The following is a 27,091-nucleotide window of genomic DNA, read 5'->3' as shown; positions in this document are numbered from 1 at the left end:
GATTACAAAAGAACCTGTGTACGTGCTCAAGGATGCTGATGATAAAAGCTGATAAAAGCAACACAAGCTACTTGAGGAGAATTATGATGCCCGTCTGTGGCAAAATAAAATGTATCCAATGCAGTAATACAGCCTTAAATCTTTGCCACAAATTGGCTTAGATGTGCAGTGAAATATAGGTTCATAAAAAATTCAATAGGAGTTTTAATTAAAAGTCTCCCCCTTATATATTTCTAGTAATTTGCTTTCATTCGTAGATGGTTATTGAAAGGGAATTTCACATAATAGATGTGTGTATTTCGCTCTACTGTACTGTACTGGCAGTACCCCAGAGTTTTAATTCTATTTCTGACCGACTTGATAAATGAGCATGCTAATAAATAATTAGTAGAGCCAACAAATAAGAGGAAACCTCAAGTATGAATCTGAAAAAATATGAAACCACCCAAGGCGACTGCTGCTGGCAAGTTTTCACAATGCAAGTCATTTATGTTTATCAGGAAAGCCAATCAGGCGAGTGTCTGATGGTTTCATCCCCACTGCCTCTCCTGCTTCTGAGTTCACCATTAAGGTTGAACAAAATGGTACATTGCCATGTCATTTCTGTTTCCTGATGTTTAACTTCTCAAATACAGATAATGTTTTTTTCTATCATATTATTTGCTTTACTTCCATACCCTAAGGCAGCATAAGTTCAAGCAAAACTTGAACCTTAAAAGAGCAAACTATTGACCTGCGCCATGTTCAAAGGACTGCACCCTTCTCACCCTCAACATCAAGGTTGCGGAAATAACCGGCTTCAAAATCAGAATACCTCATTCATATAGATGACTAAAATACCTCTGATGTTCCACCCTCCTCAAGTAAAAATACAGCCACCAAAAAACAATTAAATGATGTAAAAATAATGAACAGCACCAAGATTTGCTAAGTAAAAGGAATGTATGACCCAGTAACACAGGTGCATTTAGGAAGCATCCAAGAAGAATAACTTTGAAATATGCAGTGACAATGGGGCATACAAGATATTTAAGTGTACTTGCCCACTCACTTGAATATAACTACTAAATAAACATAATATTCTTAATATATGTTAAAATATTCATCCTGAGACTATTGTGATTCATGGGTGCAACAATTTTAATTCCTCCACAATATAATTAAGCCAGAAAAGACACGTTTAGCATCCGTTTGCTTATCTGAAAAACAACATTCCAGATTTGTACTAACAAAATAAACAATTAGGCTAGAAATGGCAGTATTGTAACAATAACGTCAAATAAGTCACAACCTCATGACTAAAGCCATCTGTGCCTGGAAACTTGTGATTAGTCAGAACGCATTGTCTGTCTGGTGCAGTCAGACCATATCCTTATACTATATGTCCATAAAGCAGCTGAGTAGACAATTTGGTAAACATTAACTCCTCAAAAACTCACCCACTCATCTAACTCCATATTCCTTCCAAGATGACTCTCAAGGGAGCACACAAGTGTTCTCAGAAACCCTCCATCAACTTGCTGAAAAGGTCTACGTGCTTTTTGTAACCTGTAACCTCAATTTGCAATTAATCTTTAAGTCATTGTGTCATTGATTTGACTCAATGCGTCTGAAGTGACGGTCATTTTATCAGTGTCTGCCAGCTGTTCATATTCTCCTCATAAATCCACAATCTCTTTTGCTGCACGGTTCACATCCACAGTCCTCATGTGCTCTAGCTTCCTCTTTTCCTTGTGTGTGTTAGTGTAGCAGCGGTGTAGCGTTTCCTTGTGCTTGCAAAGCAATCATTGACCTTGAAAAGACCTGTTCATAGTAGTTAAGACCATTAGGGAGGCTAGAGCCAGTGAATTATACATTTTAACAATAGTAATAATGACATTAAACATCAAAACAGTGATTGGAATCTCTTGTTTGACCAGCAGGAAACACAATTTCAATATTATTATTTAAGCTCTCTACCAGTCATATACTTCCATACCTGGGTAATTTGTAATAAACATTCATATTTCTCCAAACATGTGGATTCTTAAATGGCTCACAAACAAATGTGTCTGTAGAATCGCTGTAACACAATTATCTAGCAGGCCTCTTGCTGTGAAGGGATGCTCACAGCCTTTCTGCAGTTTTACACAAACACAGTTAAGCTAGAAATTCTCTGTGTAAGACTGCTAAAGTGAATTCAAAGGATTGTAAGTCCATTTCACGGCTTAAATGGGAATGCCATGTGCAGTAGGCATTATAGGGGTGTGGATTGTAGACCGCTTACTGGATATTCAGCTGCACTAGAGATGCGTCTGTCTAAACACACAGTTGTACTGCAGAAATGTTATATCATGCATTTACTGCATTTATACCAATGCTTCTGCATACAGAACACCAAAACCACAAGTATATAACAGACAAGGACTACATTTAAAGTAGTTAGCAGTATTTGCAGCTTTTCAAAAGAGGACAAACACGACTGTGCGTGTGTGTATGTGTGTGCTTGTTTGTCTATGTGCAAGCATATGTCTGTTTTTCTGTGTGTGTGGTGTACTTATGTTGTTGAATAACTCCATCTCTTTCTTCTCACCTCTCTGCAGGAATAAACAGACAGCAACATGGTGCTTTTAAAGCAGGTTTATGTGGGACTGTGGTGCTCTGGGACTAAACTGGCAGGCTGTAGAATATTCCTTCATAAATAGTTTTAGAAAATAATTTAATTATTCAGTGGTAAACAGTAAAATAGGCAAACTAAAAGCAAAACTCTTAGCTGATAAACTGACTTGATCAACGACCAAATTGACCGACTAAAATCAGAAGAATTAAACGTTAATGTCGACTACTGTCTGAAATCATATAGCCCTATTAACATAATTGAAAATGTTTCCTATGGATACATATGCTACTGTAATGGAACATTTCATATGTACATGTTACATTCTTATTGTTTAATACTTGGTTAAATTAACTTAATTATTTTCTTGTAACTTTATTTCTTCCCGCCATATTCTTCTCTGTTTATCCCAAATGTCCCTTATCTTCTTTCACTCCCCTCTCTCCTCCTTGTTTTATTTTGTCTTTCTAACACCTGCAACTGTGTGAACTCTCCACAGCTCCCTTCTCTACTCCCTTTCTTTGTGGGCCAACTATGGCAATCTCTCCCCCCCCCTTCTCCTTTCTGTCTTTAAAATACATGAACACACTTGTTTCTGGGTTCTTCCTCACGCAGACTGCTTACACTCTGTATGATTGATGATCCTATTTGCAAATAATAAATACTCCAAAGACAAGTTAACTTCTCAAGAACCGTCATTTCAGTATTATAGACTTCACTGGTCATGTTTTTAAGGACTTATGGAGATTGACATTTACTATGACTAGTTCCAACAAAATATGAATAATAAATATGATTGACATAAGGAGCTATCTGATCAAAGAATAATTACAAATCTCTCCAGACACATGATGCCAACCTTTGGTACCTGGTACTGAGGTTTAATACCCAGCCCTGGAATTCAATGGGGCGTAGGGAAGAGTCAACCATTGAGTTTTTGTACAACTGTTAGCTGTTAGCCATTACACTCTAATATAGCCAGTTAAATACCTGCAGACAGGCTATTTCAAAATCTTGAATTTAATTAAACTGAAGCTAAGATTTCTGCAATTTAGTCCCAACTTGAAGTTATGATCAAAAGCTTTTCTAAGAATTTTGCACAATGTGAAGCTGTGCCATTGCTTCTTCATTAAAGGAAGCACAACTATACAGTAATCAAGAAGAGAATCATGAAAGAAAGTATGATATTCTCTGTGTCACTCAGAAATCTAATTTTGGTCAATTGGACAAAACATGACAGAAATGGTTGTTTTTCAATTTTTGTTGCTCAAAACTTGCATCAAAGATGACATCCAACTCTTCAGATGCTGCCTTGATGTTAGAAGCTAAGGAGCTAAGAGACAGCTGAATTTGTTATGAGACGCACTGAAGCAAACGTATAATTCCAAAGTCTGCTTCTCCTCTTCAGTTCTGAATCAGATGTTTTTTTCTATTCCTCCCTGGGTATTAAAACTGAAAAACATCTGTGTATTGTGACAACTTGTTTCTGCTATAAAAGACTATTGTTGCACAACTTCTACTGTTTTCTGGAGGTTGAAAGAGATGACAAAATGGGAGTTTGTGCCAAGACATCCTCTCAGATTAAGTATTAGTCATGCTTCAAGTTAACTGGAGCCATCTCAAAAGGGGATATTTGCACAAGCTACTTCATATAATGTTGACATTTTACAAAAGCTGATGGTCTGTGACACTGAATGAACACCGGAAGCTAACAGTGAGTATATGGGCTAATTTGATATGTCTCATTGGTAAGAAAAAGATCCATTCCAGAACTCTATTACCAATTGGCATTCACATCATTACTCATGTTGTGTCATCGGAGCAGAGCTATGAAGTCAATAAGGGAGTAAGATAACTGGCTAATCATCTCCAAAGTGACTGCTTTACATAAACATTAGAGATGAGATATTCTTCATCATTCAGAAACAAGGTAATTATCTGACAAAACAAATCACTATGCTTCACCCTTATCTAAATGACAGTCACAACTCCCTCTCAAAGTCACGGTGATAACACTTTTAAGGTAGTCCCAATCGGTCAAACCGCTTTACAAATGGCTCCCCCTTCACCATATTTAACAAACATCAATGAAACAAGAAGCATCCTGAAGGGGCAAACAAGAGGAACATTGCTTTTAAAATGGCAAGCAGCTGTACAAGAGCGCCTGCATTGTATCCCACCGGCCTGGCTTCACCTTGGTGGTGTGATGTTGATGCTGTGTCTGTTTGATTTAGATGGAGTGGTAAAAAAATAGGCATATGTGAGATATCAGCGGTATCTGCTAACTGCAAGTAACCAGGGAGATGGATTTAGAACATGATCAGAATATTGATGCGAAGTGCAAGCCAGATTATAAATCACTTTACTTAAGGAAAGCCTGATCTGGTATGTATCGGAGCTGGTTATTATTATTATCCCGATGACTTTCATGCACTGAGGTATACAGATTTAAATTTGGGGAAATGTGCAATAGTATCTTATCTGTTGTCAGTACTGGCAGATAGCCTAAGTGCTGTGTCGGAATTGGAATTGGTGCATTCCAACTTTATTTGATTGTAAAACTGAAAGTGTACACATCCCGAAGGTACGTAATAATGATAAATGTGCTGCATTTATATTGTGCTTTTCTAGTCTTAGTGATCACTCAAAGCGCTTTACAACACAAGCCATAATTCACCTATTCACACACACACACATTCATGTACTGGTGATAGAGGCTACAAGGGGCCACCTGCTCATCAGGAGCAATAAACATTCACGCGCACGTTGGGAGCAATTGGGGTTCAGTATCTTGCCCAAGAACCCTTCAACATGTAGACTGCAGGGGCCAGGAATCAAACCTTCTGATTAGTGATGACCGCTCTACCTCCTGTGATAATTGGAGAATCATTTTTTAATTGGCCTTTATTTTAACTTCCAAATCATAAGGTCGTATTCAGACAGACCGGCATCATTGCATCTCTGGTCTGAACGCCCGTTTAGTAATGTTGCTGCATATCCAGATGCCAGCAAGTAACTTAGTGAGTACAATGTTATTGTAGGTAAGAATGATTAGAAAACTACTCAAATAAGTATAAGTATTAAGCCATATGATCCTTTACAATGATGATCCATTGACTGTACAGCTAAAGAACCCCTAATGATATTCAAGTACAGTATATATCCAAGTTAATACTGTTGGACAAGACATGAGGAAGCAATTTTTCCAGGTAAAAATAGCCTAATATATGATCATTAAGGATTCTTGAGGTTATATTCAGTCTGTCTCCAGGGAATTGATTGTTAGGTGGAGACAGCCAGGGGAAGGGAAAACATAAAACTATTCTAAATTAGATTTTTTAAATTTCTATTTCAGCCCCGGACCAGGGAGATCATTACTGCAAATCTTAGACAGCCCTGAAAGCACGCAGGTTGGTCAAGCACCAGGGTCTAGTAAAAATGACACACTAACGAAGTTGAAATAATCAGCTGATATATCTTTTTTCCCCTTTCTCTCCTTTTTGTCAACTGTGTTAAATGATACACTAAAAAATACCTCAGGATTAAGGATGGTTCTGTCAAAAGCACAAAAACGAAGAGATGAAAAAGTAGACTGCTTTCTGATAACAACTTTCATGGTGGTGGTGGTCTAGTGGTCTGGCTTCCAAATAGGACACCGGAAGGTTGTGAGTTCAATACCAGGACTGCCACTATTGTGCCCCTGAGCAAGGCACTTAACCCAGAGTTGCTCCAGGGAGACTGTCGAGCGTCAACTAAATGACAAATGAAATGAAATGGCGGCTGCTGATGTTGGTATAGATTATTACAAAGCTCCTTCTCTACGTCAGCTCTCTTCTTTAAGTAAAAAAAACCAACACAATTTAAGATAATGATTTTATGTAATTCAACCACTCTGTTGCTCTTAAAAATATGCTTCTAATCCCTCTTTGAGCTTTTGCTAAGGAACACAACTGATGTTAAATTCTAGATGTGCACAGTACAACCACAGTTTGGGATGTTCACCAAGGCTCACTCCAGCGGGGATCGATTGGTCACAGATTGGAATGGTGACCAATCCGCCTTGTAAGAAATGTCTCACTGTTAAACACACATGGGGACCTGTTGCTAAAACAAACACTGAAATCAGGTCGTTACCCAGCTCAACATTTGACATCCAGAGAAATCCCATCTTCCTGTCAGTAATATAATAAATATGGGTTTTCAGCTTTCTAATTACAGCCAATAACAGAGGGGAAGGCTTTGTAATTTCAGGATACGAGATTTACCAGCTGCACTGCTTCTAAGAGCCATCTTAGATGCTGGAAATGGAGGAGACAGCTACGTTGTGCACGATAGAAGACCAAATCCACCTCATTAATCCTTCAGCTGTACAGATCCCTCACATCTTGGAGCTGTGATCATTCTCTTCAATGACTCGCTGAGACATGTGAGGCTGCATCAAGTCGATGTTTTACCTTATAAGTAAATCATTTTATCTCATTGGCTTCCTGTGGTGCTGTCAGTGTTTATACTGTCACAGTCCCGCTGTTAAAATAACAAACGTTTGAAATTGGCAGTGATGAATTGTAACAATAGCAGCATCCACACCGTCATTGATCAAAGAAAAATGAGGGTTGTAGATGCAGGTAATTGAGGAGCTATTGAAGCATATGGAATAAATCGGGCAACAACAACTTGGGCAACAACTTCAGGTCCATGTTTACTTCCTGTGAGCTATTCACATACACTGTAACCTGGAAATAAACTGTAACATATTTAGAATCTTTATGTTTAACTGTGAAAATGGTGGATATATTGTATAGTTGTGACATCATTACTTGGATGTATTGCCTTTTAATGACCCGTTTTCTGAATATGGATATTTTATCGTGGATTGAGTTTCGATACTGCCGCAGTATTTATGCAGCACTTAGACCTGCTTTATAATAAAAAGACATGAAAACCTCACTTTTCACAATATGGGACTTTCTAAAGTGTTAGAACAAATTGGCTGCGTAGTTTTTGTTTGCTGTCAGCACATGTTTTTTCTTTGTCTGTGCAACAAAAATGTGCTCTTCTGCATCTAAAATACAATCAAACTGATGTCAGACCGATGTATCCACAGTGTAACGTTTCAGGGTGTCTTCTCCATCTGACTGCAAAGCTACCTTTGCATGATAGGACATTTCCTTTGCACTCACCGTGAGCTCACAGAGAGCTAGTTAGTTTCGTTCCTATGGCTACCTCCCCATCTGGCCTGTGACGCTTCAGACAACTGTTATCTCATTGGTTGCGCTTGGATAGGTCAGCAGTGATTGAGGTCAAAGTTGAAATACTTAGTACTTTGAGTGCAGCGCTCGGTGCCTCGAAACACAACACCCAGGGTAGTAGCGCTTCCTTCAAGTCGGACGGCACCGCTGCCTCCATAGAAAAACAAAGGCATAGCCAGCGCAGAGAGAAGGCAACTTAAAGGACTGCCCTTCTTGATTTTGATTGGTCAACAACTGGTACAGAGTTCTCCAATTAGCCAACAATGCAATATGATGCACTTAGCATTTTAAAGTTGCCTAATAGATTAGTTTTAAGATGCATTAAGCACATTTAAACAACTAAAAGGTAGAGGGAGGGATGATAAATGATTCTTCCTTATGAAGTTTAATGTATCTATGACTAGATTAATGTCCCATGGAGGCAGAGTATGTCCAATATTCCTTCCTTTTTTTGCTTTTCACACGATTTGGATGCCAAAACTTCAGAAAATATTTCTAATTCCATTTATTGAAATTGGATTTGGAAATATGCATCAAAGGTTTCTTATTCATGCATTGCAAGAACAAGAGAGGGATATTTTCTGAAGTTTTGGCATCCAAATCGTGTGAAAAGCAAAAGAAGGAAGGAATAGTGGACATACTCTGCCTCCATGGGACATCAATCTAGTCATAGATAGATTAAACTTCATGAGGAAGAATCATTTATCATGTGCGATCCTTAAATGTAATAGGATTACTTACTGCTTATCCATTTGGCGTTAGGGTCATGAACCTTGAAGTCTTTTCTAAAGAGGTCTGCAACGGTCATCTTGCCCTTGAGAGCCAGTCGGTCATCCTCACCTGCAAAGGAAAACAACTTTAATTCAGAAAACGGAGCAACTCAATGTGAAATAATTGTTTTCTGTAAGTAATACACATATCAGTTACAAAAAACTCTCTTTCCATAACATCCTGGAGTGAGTAGAACAGTAAAAATGATTGATAAGCTTTATAATACCTCCCATCGTAAAGCTATGAAAGCGACTTGACAAGAATGACTCCAAATATGAGAAGGGGGTTGTAGAAAAATGAAGTCAACAGTACATAAATAATGTTCACATTGTCATTGTCTGTAAGGTCATGTTGGGACTTCAATTCCTCAGTAACCACTTTATGTAATTTATAGCAGGGGTCCTTGAGGGAGTTCGAGGGGTCCCCAGAAAAAGGGGGAATAGTTTATTTTCACTATTTAATTCATTATGGAAGTGAGCCCAATGTGAGTAAGAGTCATAAAAGTGACTATACTGATCATATCCTCCACGGGTTTCTCCTCAACTGTAGAATTCTGGTCCTAATTATATCTACAACCAAAATCTTTTTAAAAGGAGATCCCTGAAGTGAAATCTTATCAAATGGGGCCATGACCTAGTGTGTATTAGTTTAGGGGTAGATGACACTATAAAAGGTTGATTGAGTCTTGTTCTCGATCACTTTCCTGTCATCTTTTTCTTTAGTAGCTTAAGAATTTATCACATAACATCACATAGCAACAATAGTATGGAGCTCATCTGGCATTAGACTGCAGCATTAGACCAGTATTAGATAGTTAGGCATGAGTAAACCTACAACTGCAATGACACACTGTATGTTGTCATTGTGTGGCATTTTATCAGATTAAAAACAAACCATATAAAGAAAGGAAAAAGGTAAGAAAGATAAGAATAATTTTCTTCTACTTCTACTAGCCAATACTAATATATAATGTCCTCGATATATTTTGATCACCAACCATGAAACATGAGTAAACTAACAAAGTCGTAACCCCCTTAGGCCTTTCTGATCATCAGACCAGACACGCGTATTTACAGCAGATGCCTCCTGCAATTCATTTCAGGTTAATTTCATCCATCAATGCTCATCATATCATCTCCATATACGTGGTGGGAGGATAAAAAGCCAAAGACAATATATCAGGAGCTTCATTGTATCTAACAAGAGCATTCTCATCCTGAAGTTTCATCTCGCTAAATTTTGATTTCAAATTTCAATTCAAAAATATTTTTGATGAATTCTGTCACCTGCAAAAGGACACTTTGACATAACATGGCAGTTGATGGACACATTGGTTGGTATGAGTATCAAAGCTGGGATGTTTTAGCTACAGGACTGTCTTTCTAATGTGTGACAACTGTCTTTGTACTATGTTGTTTATCCTGTACACACGACATCTATTCCACGTCTGTCCATCCTGGGAGAGGGATCCCTCCTCAGTCTCTCCCTGAGGTTTCTTCCATTGTTCCCCCTTTAATTATGGGGTTTCTTTTAGGAAGTTTTTCCTTGTGCGATGCGAGGGTCTAAGGAGAGAGGGTGTCGTAACCTGTACAGTCTGTAAAGCACACTGAGACAAATGTATCATTTGTGATATTGGGCTATATAAATAAATTTGATTTCATTTGATTTGATTTGACATTTAATCCCTCTGCTAAGCCTGCAGCTGCAGCTGTCATTTTATATGTGAGGTAACTTGTATTGCTGCAACAGCATTAGAAATATGTCTTCTTTTTTATATAGATAGACAATGGAGACAAGATCAGATGGTAAAGCAAGGAAACAGCTTACAGTACAGGGCTGGCTACATTTGAAAGCATTATCCAAAATATTATACTTAGATCAATGCCACTTGATTATTTTCTTTAATATGTAACACATTTGTCTGATGTGCATATAAATGTTGTGTTTGACTTGTGTTTAACCAAGTTCTCTCTCTTTTTAAATAAAGGATACACTATTTTATGTATTAACTTCTTCATACAACAAACGTCAACAACATTGCTTTACAAAACAAAATTAAGAACAGAAAAGAAAAAGGGTAAGAAACAGTGAAAAAAAAGTACAAAGTTATAGTAGTAATTTAACAAATAAAAGTAGAATGTGATTTGGCGAAAGAAGTTATGCTGCAACGTACAAAAATGGACCAGAAAGAAGGCAACATATGCACAAAATAATATCAGGAATAAGTCTTTTGTAGCTTTGTTCTTTCTCAGGGTTGGGAACAGATCATTATGTGACACTTTACACTTTTCCTATTGAAACCAAAAAGAATGAAAACACTTTTAGGTAAGTTTGAAGGTCCTATGGTTGGATGTCTTTTAATTGTTCAGTGTTAGAGAAACCTTTTGAACCTAAAAATCAGAAGACTATACTGGGGTTTTGCATGTTTCAGCTGACAATTAAATATAATTGCACTCTATGATCTCAGAATGGTTGAAGCTTTTGCCAGTGATTTTACTATAATATTGAGCAAGTGGCAGATATGAAACTTTTTATATGGTTGCCTGGAATGTGGTTCAAAATGTGGTTTGTTTTAAAACCTTTGATGATGCGTTCAAGTACTCTGATACGAGTGCTATAACTTTATAATTTATAATAGAGTCATTTTACTGAATGGAGGTAGAACCCATTGTAATGCATTTCAATATCACCTTAGTTACCATCTGCTAACAGCTAACCTTATTTATAATGTAGCATTATCAGCGGTAAAAGGTGCATGCCCTGGACGTATCAATAACCTAAAAATAGGCCTAATTTAAAAAAGTGTAAAATGGTAGAGTGGCCCCCGGTAAAGCAGATGGCAGCATTATTTTTAACTTTAGCTGAAAAACGTTATCCGCCAGTAAACACACAGAAGAAGAAACCAGGAACAATAACACAGAAGAAGACGAAAACATATGATGAGAGTCACAGTGAACGGGAGATAGATGGAGACGCAGCTGTACCTGCCAAAAAAGTTAAAACTTTATGCAAGTAACTAGACAAATGAGAGGAGACCTTCCTTAATTTAATAAAAAGCAGAGTCGGGCAAACTCGTGCTTTTTGTAAAGTGTGCCATTCAGATGTTAGCATCGCACACGGCGGAATAAGCGATGTTCGCCAGCAAGAACAATCGTCCAAGCACAAGCACGCCCAAGAGGCACAAAAACATACACTGTCAATGACTTCATGTGTGACAAGAACTGGGTCGGAGGCAGACCAAGTGACCAAAGCTGAGGGAAAAGTGTCAATGCTTTGTGTCAAAAATAATGTCGCCTTCAGCTTCTGCAATGATTTCAGTCGCAGTGTAGCAGGACATGTTCCCCGACTCTGACATCGCAAGGAAGTAGGCTACTTGTCGGGGGAAACAAAAGCCACACAACTCATCCATCATCAAATAAATTGATGATAATAACTAATAAATAAAATACATAAATCTTATAAACATGTCTGTACAAGTAATACATACTTTAAATAAACATGTATTTCCTGAATGTATATACTCGTCCCTTATGTGTTTACATTTACCTTATATGGGGGCTGGGTGGCTGAGAGCTGTTAAGGTATGGACGGAGTCCGCCAGAAGATTTCCCTTATTTTGAAATTCCAATGTTGCGGGTAAGATACAGATACGCATGTCTAACTATTGATAGAGTATAGCGTATACAAAATATCTGCAATACGGTATACGTAGATATAAGGTAAGGTATAAGTAGTATTTGTTAAGAGCTCACTGTGTTACGCTGGGGTGCGTTGTTGAACGCTGATGTTTTGAGCATGTTCAAAATTACCGGACGTACCCGACATGTGCTTCATAAGATATGCAGACGTTACACATAAGTTACGTTACGTTAGACATACGTGAATACGGAATACGTACGTGAATATTTACCTACGTAAATATAGTATGTGAATACCTACGTGACTATGTTAGAGGTACGTTAGATATAGGCTACTTTGGCTGACGGTGAACCCTACAGTCAACTTATTGATAACGAGTGGATACTCTATTCCTACCCGATGTTAAGATGATGCCTGATGACGGAGTAACTTATTAAACGTGTTTCTACAGTACAGCTAGCGTTCAGCATGTTAGCCGTTCTCCAGCATCAGCATGACGTGAACCATATGGCACTTTTCCAGCTACATTGGCCAGACGCTCTGATACGTTTTAAATAGGTAAGTGATAAGCTATCAATAGGTTTGACATACGTATAATAATTTGTTAGCTACAACACCGCTGTGGAAGAGTTGGACGTATTTGGACTCTGACAAAGTTTGAGCTACTTTTATGCGCCGACATACGTTTCTGTCATACGGACATGTGTGACAGGGCCTTTACTGACATTATTATGCTATTATATAATTATTTTATCAATGGCATAAAATGGTCTTAAAACGACAATAATATTGTGTATTGCAATTATTTCTGGGACAAAATATTGTGGAATTGTCCAACAAAAGTTACTGTGGCCTACCTACAGTATCTCAAAGCAATTTGATTTAAATACATTTGACATTAGGGACAATGGATAAATGCATTTAAAAACGTTAAAAATATGCATTGATCACCTACACAGCTGTGGTATGGTAACAAGTGCTTTCAGCCACTGTAAATGCTTACTTTAGTATGCAAAGTACATATGAGGCAGATGGCAATGTCATTCGTTTTGCAGGTAATTGGTACCTGGTAAACCAAAGTATTGGTGGGCCAAAGTGGTAGCCTGACCGAACAACATTACCATCCCCCGAGCCATGACACTAATATGGCTAACAACTATTGGTATTGATGATCTGATGAACATAAATGGGTATATATGGATTGTAGTGAAATATTTGCAACCATTCTACAAGCTTTACAGACCTTTTTATGTAGGTTTTGTAGGAAAAGGAAGAACCATTATTCAATTTGTCATACTTACATTTGCAAACCACTCTGACCTGAGACAGATTAAGTCACAATGATTGATCAATCTAGGGCTCAACATAAATAACACAGGACAGTAATGGACACACTGGACAGAGGGATACAACAACTAGAACAAACCTGATTCATTAAGGCAGATGTTTTCTTACTGCTATAGCACCCCTGAATCACAAAGAAGAGCTACAAATGATTCCTCAGCAAAGCCCAACCGTAACCGCATCCCCCAAATTTTAATCTGACACAGTCTTTAAAGAGCAGACAGATGGAAGAAGGGAAGGTTTAGACAAGTCTGGAAACAGAAAATGACACTAACCATTTTCCTCTTGTCATGTTAACACCATTACATTACACACTGTTAATGTCAGCCTTTGGATCAATATGAGAGAATGTGAGAAAATAACACCGGAGAGAAATTTCACACTTCTCAAGAGAATCTAAAATATCAATAACAGATCAAAGGAAATAAGTTCTATGATCCACACAGTCTTAAAAACCTTCAACCACAGGAATTTAACTGAAATACATCTGAACAGCAAGCAGAGCTGAAATCAAGAAGAACACCTGGCACAAGCCAAGATATAGTTGTTGAATAATGTTCAATCTTCTATCAATTCACCTTAATATTTAGCAAATTGTACTCATGACTCCTGAATGCAGGGTGTATATCTAGGAGTTGTGAGTCGTTTATTATTATTCTTTTCAATAGCTGAAGAAGCAACGCAAGTTTATTTGCATAGCACCTTCAACATTAAGACAATTAAAGAGTGTTCTATAAGACATAAAAAGGCCTTATGACAATATATCAAAAGTAACACAACGCAACATAAAACTTTAATTATTCATTTAGAGTAAAAGAAGTATACATTATAGTGTAGGAGGTTTCTTAACATTATCCTTGAGAAATACACTTTTATGGGGCATTTATATATTTAAAATGAATATTAATAATTCTTTATACTTATTTCTTACAGTACACAGTAATTTTGTTTGGAAATACTGGACTAACTGAATAATCCACGAGGTACAGGGGTTTACTGTCTTGGTTTGGCTCATACAGGACACACAGGCTGGTGTTAGGATTGATAAATAATCTTTGGTGCAAAGAAAACGTTTTTGACAAAAATCAGCAAGTAAACATAATTAAATCAATCAAAGTGGTTTTAAATTGCAAGAACACAACAATGACTTGCATCATCCTCCGAACTTGTGTGTCAGCTGTGTGTGAACAGTGCGTGGCATATTGTGTGTAACAGATGGACAGGCCCCCACTGGTCCTCAGTTCCTCCCCGATTTCATCATGAAATCATGGACACAAACACCTTTGAAAGCATTTGCTCTTTGCATCACTTGAGTTTTGTGTGTGATCAGAGTCACCAGACTGCGTGTAGGCTGCAGGGGAACGTACTAGTCCAAATAAATTGCAGCCTCCCATCAGATGGTGTTATGATTAACCAGATTTATGTATTGAACACAGAGGCAGTCACAGTAAAAAATTAAGTTAAATATGTGATAGTTTACAATTAAAATACATTTATTATATATGTAGGGCAATCTCTTAAAGACAAATCAATTTTCAGAAGTAAAGTAAGTCATTATCTTTATCTTTATTGTAATATCTCTCCCTCACAGAGTGCTGGGATCATAGTCAGAAACTTTGAATTCGTCTGACAAAAGCCAACTGTCGGCCCCAGCGGGGTCAGCTCACATGAGCAGTTTATATGCTAATATGATATGCCCTCTTCTCAACACAATAGAGTTTTGATCGAACATTGAACCTAGCAATTTGTAAGATAATTTGAGTGTCTCTATGTGACTGAGTCAAAGACAGAAAATCTGCAGCGTTGGCTACAAAAGAAAAGGTAATCATATCTAATCATATTGAGGTTTTGCAAGTATGTCTTTCTAATATTAGATATTCTCCACCTGAAAAAAAAACCCCTAACAAGTTACCTTTGAACTGAAGGCCAATACAGAGCTAAAAGGAAAGTCAATATTGAACTAATGTTAACAAGTTGGACAGAAACATGACTCCAAATGAATGCTATTGTTGCTTGGTGTCTGCTGGATGTTTCAATATGCAACTGTTTGCTAACACGTTTGACATAATAATGTTATGAGGTGATACTATGTCAGTAATGTAACAGTGAGTTTCCATTGTTCCCCATTGGCCAAAAATCAGTTATTTCAAGTTTAACCCAATGTGAAGAAACCTGATTATTTACTCTAATAGAAACTGTGATTAAGTGGCATGATAGCACTTTCTTATCAAATGTATGATCACTCAATGTATGTGTCCTCAACTCAAGTCACGTATCAGTTGATTAGTTAAAGAAAATTGAATATCATACAAGATGAAATAAAGCTTTTCCTGTTAAATTAATTGTGAAAATCTAGCACCGACCGGTATACATCTTATATCACTGGTGATACTGGAACAATAACCAATCCAGAGTACTGTAGAGATAGCTCCATTCTTCTGTGAATTTGGTAGGTAAAGCAACCTTTTACACACTTATGTTTTACTAAGTCAGGAAAATAATAAACAAATGAAGGCTTCATTTCTTCCTGAGAATTGTATTTCCAGCCATGTGGAGAAGGCTTTGAAACAGAAGTTTGTGTTGGGAAATAAAATGTACAAACAGCATAATTGAACAGTATTTAACATAAACAGTATAACAAAAGTATAATTCAAGTATGTTTTTTGGTTTCTGTGGGTGGTGAATGGTGCATTGTATAACTTTTTATTCCTGCAATCTTTAGCTACGGCTCTGTAAGTTAGTACAGAAATAATGAGATGCCACAGAGTCACAGACACAGCAGGATGCAGATGATCAGAAACCTGGTTATGTTAGAATCAATTTGCATGCATACAGGGATCTGAATAACCCCTACAGTATATTCAACTCTCAAATATGATCAAAACATAGCCAAGAATAAATACTGGGATACTAGTGAGTATGTGAACATAGATATACAACACATTTTCTCCAGCTTTGTGTGTAACAAAGTGAATGTTCATTCTTAAATCATACCTACTTACTGCGTATGTGTGGAGTATATTAATAAAGAAGAAAAGAGGTAAAGGTGTCACTACATTAAAAAAAAATTAAAATGAAAAAGGTCTAATGATTCTTAATTACACAAATTCTAATCAGTTAGGAATAGGCGTGGTTTTAAATAGTCATAGCTTTTTACAGACTTATGTGGGTTAAAACACACCCTACATGTTTACAATAGGGTAGACAAACTAATTAAAATATGCAATAATTAAGATCAGTGCAAATGAAACAGTGATATTAGAATGGACCAGGGGTCACCACAATTGGGCTGTGTCCCCACTGGCTGTATACTTCATGCCTGTATTACTTGTTGGGAGATAGCTGCAGATACAAACATCAAATAGTGCGTGTTATAGCTTGTAGTCTTAAAGAACAGTCATATGTTCATGGTAGTTGGTGACCAACAAACATCATGCATTCTGTGACTGCTTGCTTTCAGCTGCACTACATTACATGTAATGTATGATCCCACAGTTCCAGCTAGTTGTCACTCTGTCAGTCAGTCTGACATCCCTCAGTCTGAGGAATACTCAGATGCCAATTGTGAACATCTGACCTAGTTGTATTGTAGAGAACAGAGCAACCTCGTAGCAATATGACCTATCAGTTACAGCAGAAACAGGTTGTCAGGGAAGTAAAGGGAGAGAAAAACTCTGTGTGTGCATGTTTGTGTTGTGTGTGTGTGTGTGTGTGTGAGTGTGTATGTGCACATGTGTGAGAACAAAGTGGTTGTCAGGAGCAGTTAGAAACAGGCTGGCCTATCCAGCAGGGGAATATCCATCAACAAACCTTTCTTACTGAGTGGAAACATCATTCTATCTCATAACTCCTTATATGAGCCGCACTGCTACAGTTTGCAGCCCAAAATGTTTCTTCTTCATGTGTTTTTTCATCAAAATAAGTTGTTTTGAATGAATGCTGGATTCCCCAAAACAGTGTTACAAATTGTTAGTCATATACTTTACACTCCAGGGCCCACTTACGCTGCAAAAAATGGCCAATTTTCACAAAGAAATGTCTGTAATCAAGCCCATAACGTTTTATTTTCTTAAAAGCAGTGGAACGCATGTAATTATCTTTTCTTGATTTTAGAGCAATTAGATTCCTTTTACGTCTTGTTTTAAGATCTAAAATATTCTTAAAGCAAGATCAGGCATTCTTTCTGACTAAAAAAAGATAGGCATATAGTTGTGTTATTAATACCTGAGATTAAGGCCATCTTCCCACACTCAGTATTTCCTTCACAATCATATAGGGAGGAATTAATTTTAAGAAGCAGAGATAGCAATTTCTGCAAAGACAGGAGTCTGAATAGTTTGCATTACCACACACAATGGAATAGAATACAGCCTGTATCTTTTTTTGTAATTTGAATACACGGTTCAGACAAACCACAAGTGTAATGAGGCTCACTCTGTGCACAATGTAGAACAACTAGTGACATTCACTCAGTTTCTAAGAACAAGTAAAATCCAATATTGAGTAGGACTTGAATTGTTAAATCTGCCACATTCACAACTGAGATGTAGATCATGCAAAATGTGCTCAAGCTAGAAAAGGGAAGATTTTCTAAATGCACTTCATCATCATCTAATTCCAAAACTATGGACATTAATATGCTACTATAAAAGCCTTCAGTCCTCTTAGTGGATTCTCCTCTTGGCTGCAGGGATTTGCTCCCATTCAGCCACAAGAGCATTAGTGAGAGCCACTGATATGGGCGATAAGGCTTCGCTTGCAGTCAGCTTTCCAGTTCATCCCAGTGTTGAATGGGGTTGAGGTCAGAGCCCTGTTTTCTTTGTGGAACTGACTTGCATGGGAGCATAGGCAACAGAAAACAGAAAGGTGCTTTCCCCAAACCTTTGCCACAAAGTTGGGAGCACGCTAAAGCACCAAAGCCAAAAAGGCCAAGACCACTCAAAATTTGCTAAACTGCAGGTCGGCCATGTTTTGATTTAGAATTTGAAAGGCAAAAAGAGCCCAAAAACTCATTTGTTATTTCGTGTACTGAACGTCCCATATTTAAGATATTTAACAGTACATTTAAGTGCAAGCTTTTTCTTACTTTGGTAAGTAGAGAAACCTACATTGGACTCAATAGAATCTAGGGATTCAATCATCAGTTCCATCCCAAAAACGATAACCTCAAGAAGGAGAAAAATAAATAGTCTTTGCTCCTTGAGGAATGTTTTATGGAGCTGAATTATCATGAATCTCATCTCAGTTGGTCAGGGTACCTAATTAATCCACACCAATTTTTAAAACTGCAAAGAACAGAACTTAATCTAATATCACCAATGCCTCCGAAATATCCTCTGCAAACGCTCTGCTGGAAGCCCAGGCAGCAAGAGCCTGAATTGTGTCAAGACTTGGAGCGGAACAGTACTTCTGCTTGAGCACACTGAGTGGACCCAGAGAGGGGACAGATTAGGGCGAGGTACAAGCTGGAGACACAGCTTGTCCAGCGTCCACTCTCTGCCCGACTCCTGCTGATCAGTCTTTTACGGAAGTGGCACATTAAACAGCTCCGGATCATTGGAGTCTATAACAAACGCCGCGGGACAGGAAGAATTCAAAGCAAGGAGGTGACGAGGTGTTATAGGCCTTGCTGCATTGACACCAAGTTCTACTCCTCTAATATGTTTTGCTCTGACACCTATTTAGATCTCTGCGGATTATGTAGAAAAACATTTCTACAATTCTATTATAGCAGACCCTGCTTTGCCACCACACCCCTGACATCCTCAAAAACATTAACTGCAATTGTCTGCGATAGAAAATCATAAACAAGGGCAGAGTGATCACTGTCTTTGAAACGGAATTATAGTGGACACACATTGGCACTTGTATTGACTGATTTGGCTCTGGCAGCGCATAAAACCATATCAAGGAGCTTTATTAGCCTGAATAAACAGATGGTCTATTGATTAAACTTTCATGTAAATGTGCAAATAGAAAACCTGAAGGTCACACAGAAACAAAACTCAGATGCCTTAAAATAACCAATGCAATTAGAAGACCAACATGTGTCTGTTGTGTGTACCTAGGAAGATTATGACTAAGTGAAGGAGACATAATGGAGACTGTGTTTATAAAGAAAGCAATATTGCGCAAGCTTACTTCAATGAGGTTTACTGACCTTCACTAAATGTGTCCGTTACAGCGATAAAGACTGCCCATGTGGAAGATAACTGTAACATTACAGTATATTTCATTAGGACAGAGATACTGACATACACACGTTATTGTTTGCATTGGGCGTGGTGAGATTGATTGTGAAACCTGATGGGCATGTCTGTGCATAATGAAAGCCGTGTAAACAAAGCGATGTATGGTGTACGGTGTCGTGATCCCCCCTCTTCTTGTCCTGTGCCGTGTACCTGGTGTCAATAGGATGACGGAGGTGACGATCAGCGAGCAGATGACCAGAATGACAAGAAGGGCGATCGCTATTCCCTTCCAGTTCCTTTGCGGAGGGTTACTTCCCACCAGCTCCTACAGAGAGAGACACAGAGAGGAGGAGAAAAGACATGGTCAGAAACAGTAAAAAGACTATTGTGGTAGCAAATCAGACTTACGAAGCAAGGATGAGGACAAAAAAAAGAAAAAGAAAGGAGAACAATTGTGGGACGTGAGAAAGAAGCAATAGTGAAAAATATCCTAAATTACTAAAGAAAAGGAAAATTATCATAGGTAGTATAAATGGTAAACTCATAAAAGGAACGATGGGGGTGTCAGTCAAGGACGAACGTGAGCCAGTCACAGCATCTCGGTTCTCAAGGAGACATGTCACCACCGGCAGCAGGAGGAGGAAGGGGTGGGGGGGGGATTCTTAATGAGCCGAGCATCAACCCCAAACAAATGTGACAGTTAAAAATGGAGCCCACGACACATTGGTGAATTGCATGCTTGACAAAAGCTCGGCAACAGCTGAAAGAAGCTTTGGGGTTGGGAAAACAAGTTACAAGTTATGAGCAACCTTGAGGGTATTTTTTTTGTCTGACCGACAAATCCAGAAATACCTTATTGCCGTTTAATATTGCTTTTAGTTAAAACTGAATTTTAAAGAATGAGTATGGCACTAGACTACGTATCACCACAGGATATCAAATAAAACAATAGAGGGAAAGCAGCTTCAGGCTTGCACAAATCAAATTAAGTGCAAGCGAAATGTATTTGACAAAAGGTGATGTGCTAGGTTCAATGAAAACTTAAATGAGCACAAAATGTTCACAATATATTACATTATCAATTCTAGACAGTCCAGCTAGAAGGATGACTCTGGATGTCCTCCAAATTTCAGCTTCACTTCCATCCATTTCCTTATTTGACTATTCAGTAGGCTGTTTTGTTTTACATGATACAAATAATACAATGTATTAATTTGAAGTTGTTTTTCAGTTACTAGTGATTTGGAAGAGTTTTCCCCAAAAAAAAGAGGGATTAGATTGAAAAGAATTAAAATAATCTATCAATAAAATAATTTTAAAGTAAGAACGCAACAACAGCTCAGAGAGACACAGAACTTAAACAATCAGAGAAAAAGGATAAAGATACATTTGTTTTTAGCCCCTTACCTAATACAGTTGTTATTAGGTGTTTGCAAACACTTATTAGCAAACAATTGACACATTCACACATCCTGCTGACATTTATCATACAAATAGATCACCTGACAAATCCAAATCCGATCATTCTTTATCTGTTTTAGCTTTTTCAGTCTCCAACAAGTCCTGAGGGAAATATACGGGTCTTAAAGTGCTGGATTAGCTTCTTCACAAACTACTTCCTATTTTTGAAGTGTTTGCTGTTAAGTGCCGGGCATGTAGCATACAGTTGGTTCATCATAGCAGTGATGGGCTCAAATTCCCAGGATCCACCACGGGTGTCAACCCATACATACCTTCCTGTACCTGCAACCTGATCACGTTTAAGCCCAGGTGTGAAACACATGGACTCAGGTCATTAAAAAAATAGCCGTCTCCATTCTTCATTCTCTTCTTCTCCTCTTTTCTCCTCACAAGCGTCAGAAGCTGCCCAACAGCAAGGCCTGCTTAGCAATGACCACTGTGCAGCCTGTACGGAGCAGGCCAACAGCAACAGACTTAGCAAATCAGCAATGCAAGAGCCTGCTAGAGTAAACAGGTTAGCACCAGCCACTATAACGAAGCCTGCTAGCTCATTTTAAAACCAACAGGAACCTCAAAGCCAAGTTAGCGTCAGGCTAACTGCGAGGAGGACAAAGACTGTAGGGGCTGTTTGACTCCGGCCTTCACTTTAGGAAACAGCACAATGGAGATGCATCCATTGACACTGGGGCCATAACTGATCCCAGCCTGACCACAACGGATTTGCCAGCTAAACTAGCCTAGCCACAGCACTCTGTTGAGCAAGACTGTTTAACATTAACTTCTGTCATTGTACCTGTATTGATTTGTTGTTATGTTACTCTGTGCTTTGTTGTAATGTATGTTTATAGTCAGGGTAATGAAACCGCACTGCTAAGTGATGTTAGTAGGCTATAGCTTCACGCAGACACAAGGCCTTTCATGCAAAACTAACCAACTTTTCTAACCCAGCACTATTATCCTGCAAAGATCACATACAATATATTTTGGATTGGCTTTAAACATATGAACTTCACACACACACACAATATGGATTTGGTTTTTGAATTTGGAGTGGTTTAGTCAACTTTGTTACATCTATGGTGTTCCCTGGCATAAGAAATGAATGGGTAACCCTAGATTAATTTCATCCATCAGACTTGCTCATACCAATTCCAAACAACCTTTTTCCCAACATACATGCACTAAATTCATTTGTTAATAGACAACACAATACACTGAACACTATTGATTACTGTATATTTAAAAATAATCATTAAAATCTTAAAATCCACTCCACTGGCAACAACTGGAGATGGTTGAATTATTATTTTGGTTATATGTGCACATCTATTGTTACAATTAGAAGTCTTAAACTGACTGTCAGCTGAAGGATGATGGTGACGTAATTGAGGCGCCTTTGCAAATAAAGCACTGAAAGAAAGGGCTCAAAGTGTGATTTTTAAGACAAAGCATCCTTGAAAGTTTTCAACCTCAGCCCTGCCTGGTCCGTCTCGCACACGGATGAACCAAAGGAAAAACCACAACAATGGGGGACTCTGCTACACAAGAGCCAAAACTATTAGTGGAGGATTAATTAGGATAAGAAGAACGAAGCAGAGCCTCTGCTTCGGGGATCTGTGGCTAGAGCCTAAATGAAAACACACTAAGGCTTTAAGGAAGCTGAATGGCTTAGCTATGAAACAAACCTTTTAGTGACCTCATTCCCACCTTAATTGAAAGCAGCGTAAAACATCATTAGCCTGCAGATAAGAGCATGGGGGCTATTTACCAGACTGGCCATTACACAGATTCATTACAACAGTTAGTTAGCTGTATGGCCATATTGCAGAGCTGAGATAGCGAAAATGAGCAACACAAGAAACGAGAAAAATGTTGCTTTACATGTGACATGTCCATTCAGGAGTGCAAATGATGAGTGCTCTGCTCTCAGTAAGAAGGATTCGATCGGCTTGTGACAGATTGGCGAGGTTAAACATAATAGATTTTTCTCAGAAGTAATTTTACTGCTGTAATTTTCCATCTGAAAGTTTTCTTTTACTAATATCTTCAATGTGTTTCAACATAGAAGAACAGCCCTTTCTGGGATCATTTAATTACTATTTATGTAATAGCGATCAGTTTTAATTTTTTCAACTAATAATAATTTATCTGAGCCAGTTAGGTATCAAAATATTATGTTACCCATGAGACTCTCTGGACAAACAACGGTTGAGTAATATTTGGACTAATTCCTATCGATTAATATATACGTACATATATTACAAATATATTCAAACCTTAGACTCTATACATAGTTTGATCCCTCTCATGTTAGAGGATAAGTAGCCTTGGGTCAAACACTAACGTCTTGAATGTCTCTTTTTATGGTCAGGTCATCTCTCCAAAACATATACAGTAGCTCATCTTTTCGTCTACCAGCGCTGACGGCCCACAGCTGCAAGGTAAGAGTTAAGATGGGCCCAATGTATTCAGACTGGCAAGGTCAGGGAGATGCTATTACTGTCTTACTTGTTGACTAGGATTTGAGGAGCCATCCATTTTCAGGTAAACAATTTATGGAATGCCTTATTTAGGATAAATGTGGAGGAAGAATGGCTGGTTGGCAGATTGGATGGTGGCAGACAATGTGACTGCATCTCTGTATACACTTGTTTTGTTCATTATCTGTTCTCCTTATCTAATAAACCTTCAGCGTAAGACGTCACTTCGGTCTCTATCAGCTCATTTGGTTCACAGTAGTCTGCTCATTAAGATTTTCCCTCACAAATTGGCAGGATTCCAAGACATCTACAGAAAACCGGTGAGTGTCATTTTAAAGTACTACTTTGCTATTGTCTTACCAGGTCTGTGATTGACAGAATCTTAACAATTATCTGTAAACCTTCTGCATTTGAACTATGAACATCGGTACTCCGAGCTGATTTTCTAAGAACACTGTCAAGTGTCTACGCCGGAGTATTCAATTAAATTGAGTAATTTTCAAAATTGGCATAGGAATAAATTAACGTTCAAAAGTGTTCCGGTTTCAGTTGATAGAGGTTAACACAGATCTAATCATACGTTGATTATAGTGTGTAGGCTACTGAATAAAAGAGTTAGCAATTTGAAAAGACTATGTTTTTTTTTATGAAAATGCCATGGCAACCACATCTGGGTGGTTTGGGTCCGGGAATAGTTCTTGGCGGTTTCCAGCACAGACGAGATCTGCAGCGAGATTACACCCTCGAAAAATACGTTTTGGGACGCTTAGTACTGTTTCGGTATAATCAAAACCTGTCGGTGAGTCTGACTTTTATAGGACAAATAGGGGTCTGTATTCGCTTCTGGCAGCAGATGCTGAGGATATACCGAATATAAATAAGTTGCAAACTTGCAAAGTTATGCAAGGGATGAATCTCTTATTGGCTCCACTGAAAGCAATACATGGAAGCTGCTGAGACTGATTTGATGCTGTTGCAGTGTTTGTTGGAATTATATGTGTGTTTGTCTGACCGTCGCATGTGCACGTTTTCCGTCGCAGTCATTTATCAGTCCATAGCAGACGCCTAATAAATCAAGCTGTAGTTAAATCACCAAATGTAAAGACTAAAGTTAAATGTGCCAAAGAATTACAAGAGTAAAGATGTAAAGAAAAAGCTCAATCTGCTAGTAACTGATGAAAGTGAATTGTTGATTGGTAGTATCTATGTGCAACAAAATGGGAAGAAATTGCAAAAGAGTATCAGAGCTATTTACCAGACTGCCCATTACACAAATTCATTACAAGTAGTTGAGTAGTTTTGCTGTTACTTGAACAAACTATTCTAGGATCTTTCCACAAAGTCATAAGTAGATGAAGCTTTGTGCTGAGAGATAGAGAAAGGGCCATTGAGAATGCTAAAATGTGCAAATGCCCTGCAAAAAAAAAGGCTGATAAAGACAAAACACTGAGACCAGATTGACAAAAACAAGCCTCCGCTGCACCATGTTTGACATGTTTGATCACAGCAAAGACAAAGTCATAGCATTTCTAAAGGAATTGTTTCAGATATTATAATCCAATTTTCTGGCCTGTACCAAAAACTACCCCGTACAACGCGCTTATAGGCTAATATCAGTTGTAGATAATATTGCTGCAATTGACAATAATGATAGGAGCCAGTACTAATGATGCTATACATATAAATCCTACAATAGTGGTAGGAACACATGTAATTCTAAAATCCTGGACTCCAGGAAAGCTTTCTGAAATTATAAGAAACACCCGAGACCAAAATTGTTAGTAACTGAGTTTACCAAATGTTATTGCTTTTAGAATCTAATGCCGGCCTAAAAGTGGAACAATGGGATTCAGCAAGAACTCTGATGAATTACTTAATGACAAATTTAATATATCTCTTTAAAATGAGTAATTTCACATGTCAGACATAGACTTAAAGCCTTAGGAAAACACAGTGTGTTTCAGATAAACAGAGAAATCCTTCTGTCCTCACAAGGCTCAGAGCACAGCAGAGAGAAGGGCTCACAGAGAATACACACACACGCCCCCTGAGACAGGAGAAAGACAGGTGTTGTAAATGCATAACTGGACATAGGGCCTTTAAATAACAGGTAGAGATCAGTATTACTGTGTGTTGCAAGCACACACTGTGTATTGTCTACCGAGACCGTATCGAATCGAGCTCAGGCTGATATCAAATCTTATTCCATGAGCAGTTCATTTTGATTTATTTAAATTACACAGTAAATCTCTCTTTAGGTAGTGAATGTTTTGATTTATTTTTTTAAGTTGAATTTATTTAATTTTGACAAGGCAGGAAGAAACAGTTTAAAAACACAGTGAACCCCGGATTGAGTCAAAACACAACAAAATCAGCATTTTAGGAAAGCATAAAAATTAAGAGCTTAAGTATTTTTGGAAACTCCTTGATGGGAAAAAGTGTCAGTGTCCTACAAAGACAGGCTGAGTGTGTTCTGGCTAAACTGCAATCTTGTCTACTGGAATTGGCATACTTGCGTCATGTTCTGGAAAATGGATAGCGTCTCCTGTTTCCAGACACAGTCAAACTCCTGAGCAACATACCATTCCTCCTCCAAACACTAACAAAAACATGCTCTCATTTCTGGGGATGGCAAACTACTGCAGAAAGTGGATCTTTACTGTGCGATGGACTGAAAGCATGGCATCTGCTTTTAGAGACTGAAAGCTGCCCTCACATCAGCACCAACCTTTGGTCTGTCAGATGAGACTAAGTGGCTTCACCGAGGGCATCTTGGTTCAGAAACATGATTCTTGTTACCGCCCAGGGTTTTTATTCTTCTAGGTTACTTCCGGTAAAAAATTGTCAAGGATTCCAAATGTCTAGTTTTGCTCCGCATGCAATATTATCAAGTCTGAACATTTATGCCACCCAAGACTTGACTCCTGCAAGTAGATCAGGCTACAATGCAACCATTCTATCCAGTTCTAACATTTCAGTTCATAGAGCCTCACTTTACACCAACATATATTGCTCCCATTGATGGTTTGGATTGGACAAATTACCCAAGATATCTAAACATATACGTAGACACGATTATATCACCTAGGACAGAGTACATGCAAACCCCTAGTGTAAATTTAGGTTTTAAACATCTTTTGGGATTTTGAGCAATGACACCCTCAGACACCCAATATCTTTCAGGTTCTGCTGTCAATATTGAAACAGATGTAGTGGGGATGTATGCTTTGCCTTCGGGAACATTACAATACAACATTTGTAAACTCCAACAAAGTCCTGTATTTTTAGCCGGGAGTCAGACTGCCACAATTTAAACTCAAGTTACAGTTGAGGCACGCTGTGTTCTTATATCCAGTTTAT

At 38.1% G+C, this 27,091-nt stretch overlaps 1 protein-coding gene across 4 annotated transcripts in view; it reads right to left on the bottom strand.

Annotated features, from left to right (window-relative positions):
- dpp6a (dipeptidyl-peptidase 6a) overlaps positions 1-27,091 on the bottom strand; it is a 177,993-nt gene that overhangs the window by 37,342 nt on the left and 113,560 nt on the right. For all 4 annotated transcript variants that reach the window (XM_029457444.1, XM_029457441.1, XM_029457442.1 and 1 more), the window contains exons 2-3: positions 20,001-20,115; positions 8,587-8,685 (exon numbers count right to left, since the gene is read on the bottom strand). In XM_029457444.1, the coding sequence (XP_029313304.1) occupies positions 8,587-8,685; positions 20,001-20,115 (214 nt within the window). The remainder of the gene's footprint in view (positions 1-8,586; positions 8,686-20,000; positions 20,116-27,091) is intronic.

This window comes from Cottoperca gobio, chromosome 20 (genome assembly GCF_900634415.1).
Source record: "Cottoperca gobio chromosome 20, fCotGob3.1, whole genome shotgun sequence".
Taxonomy (NCBI): domain Eukaryota; kingdom Metazoa; phylum Chordata; class Actinopteri; order Perciformes; family Bovichtidae; genus Cottoperca; species Cottoperca gobio.
Note: the sequence above shows the minus strand (reverse complement) of the source record. Positions and strands in the feature narration are given on the sequence as shown.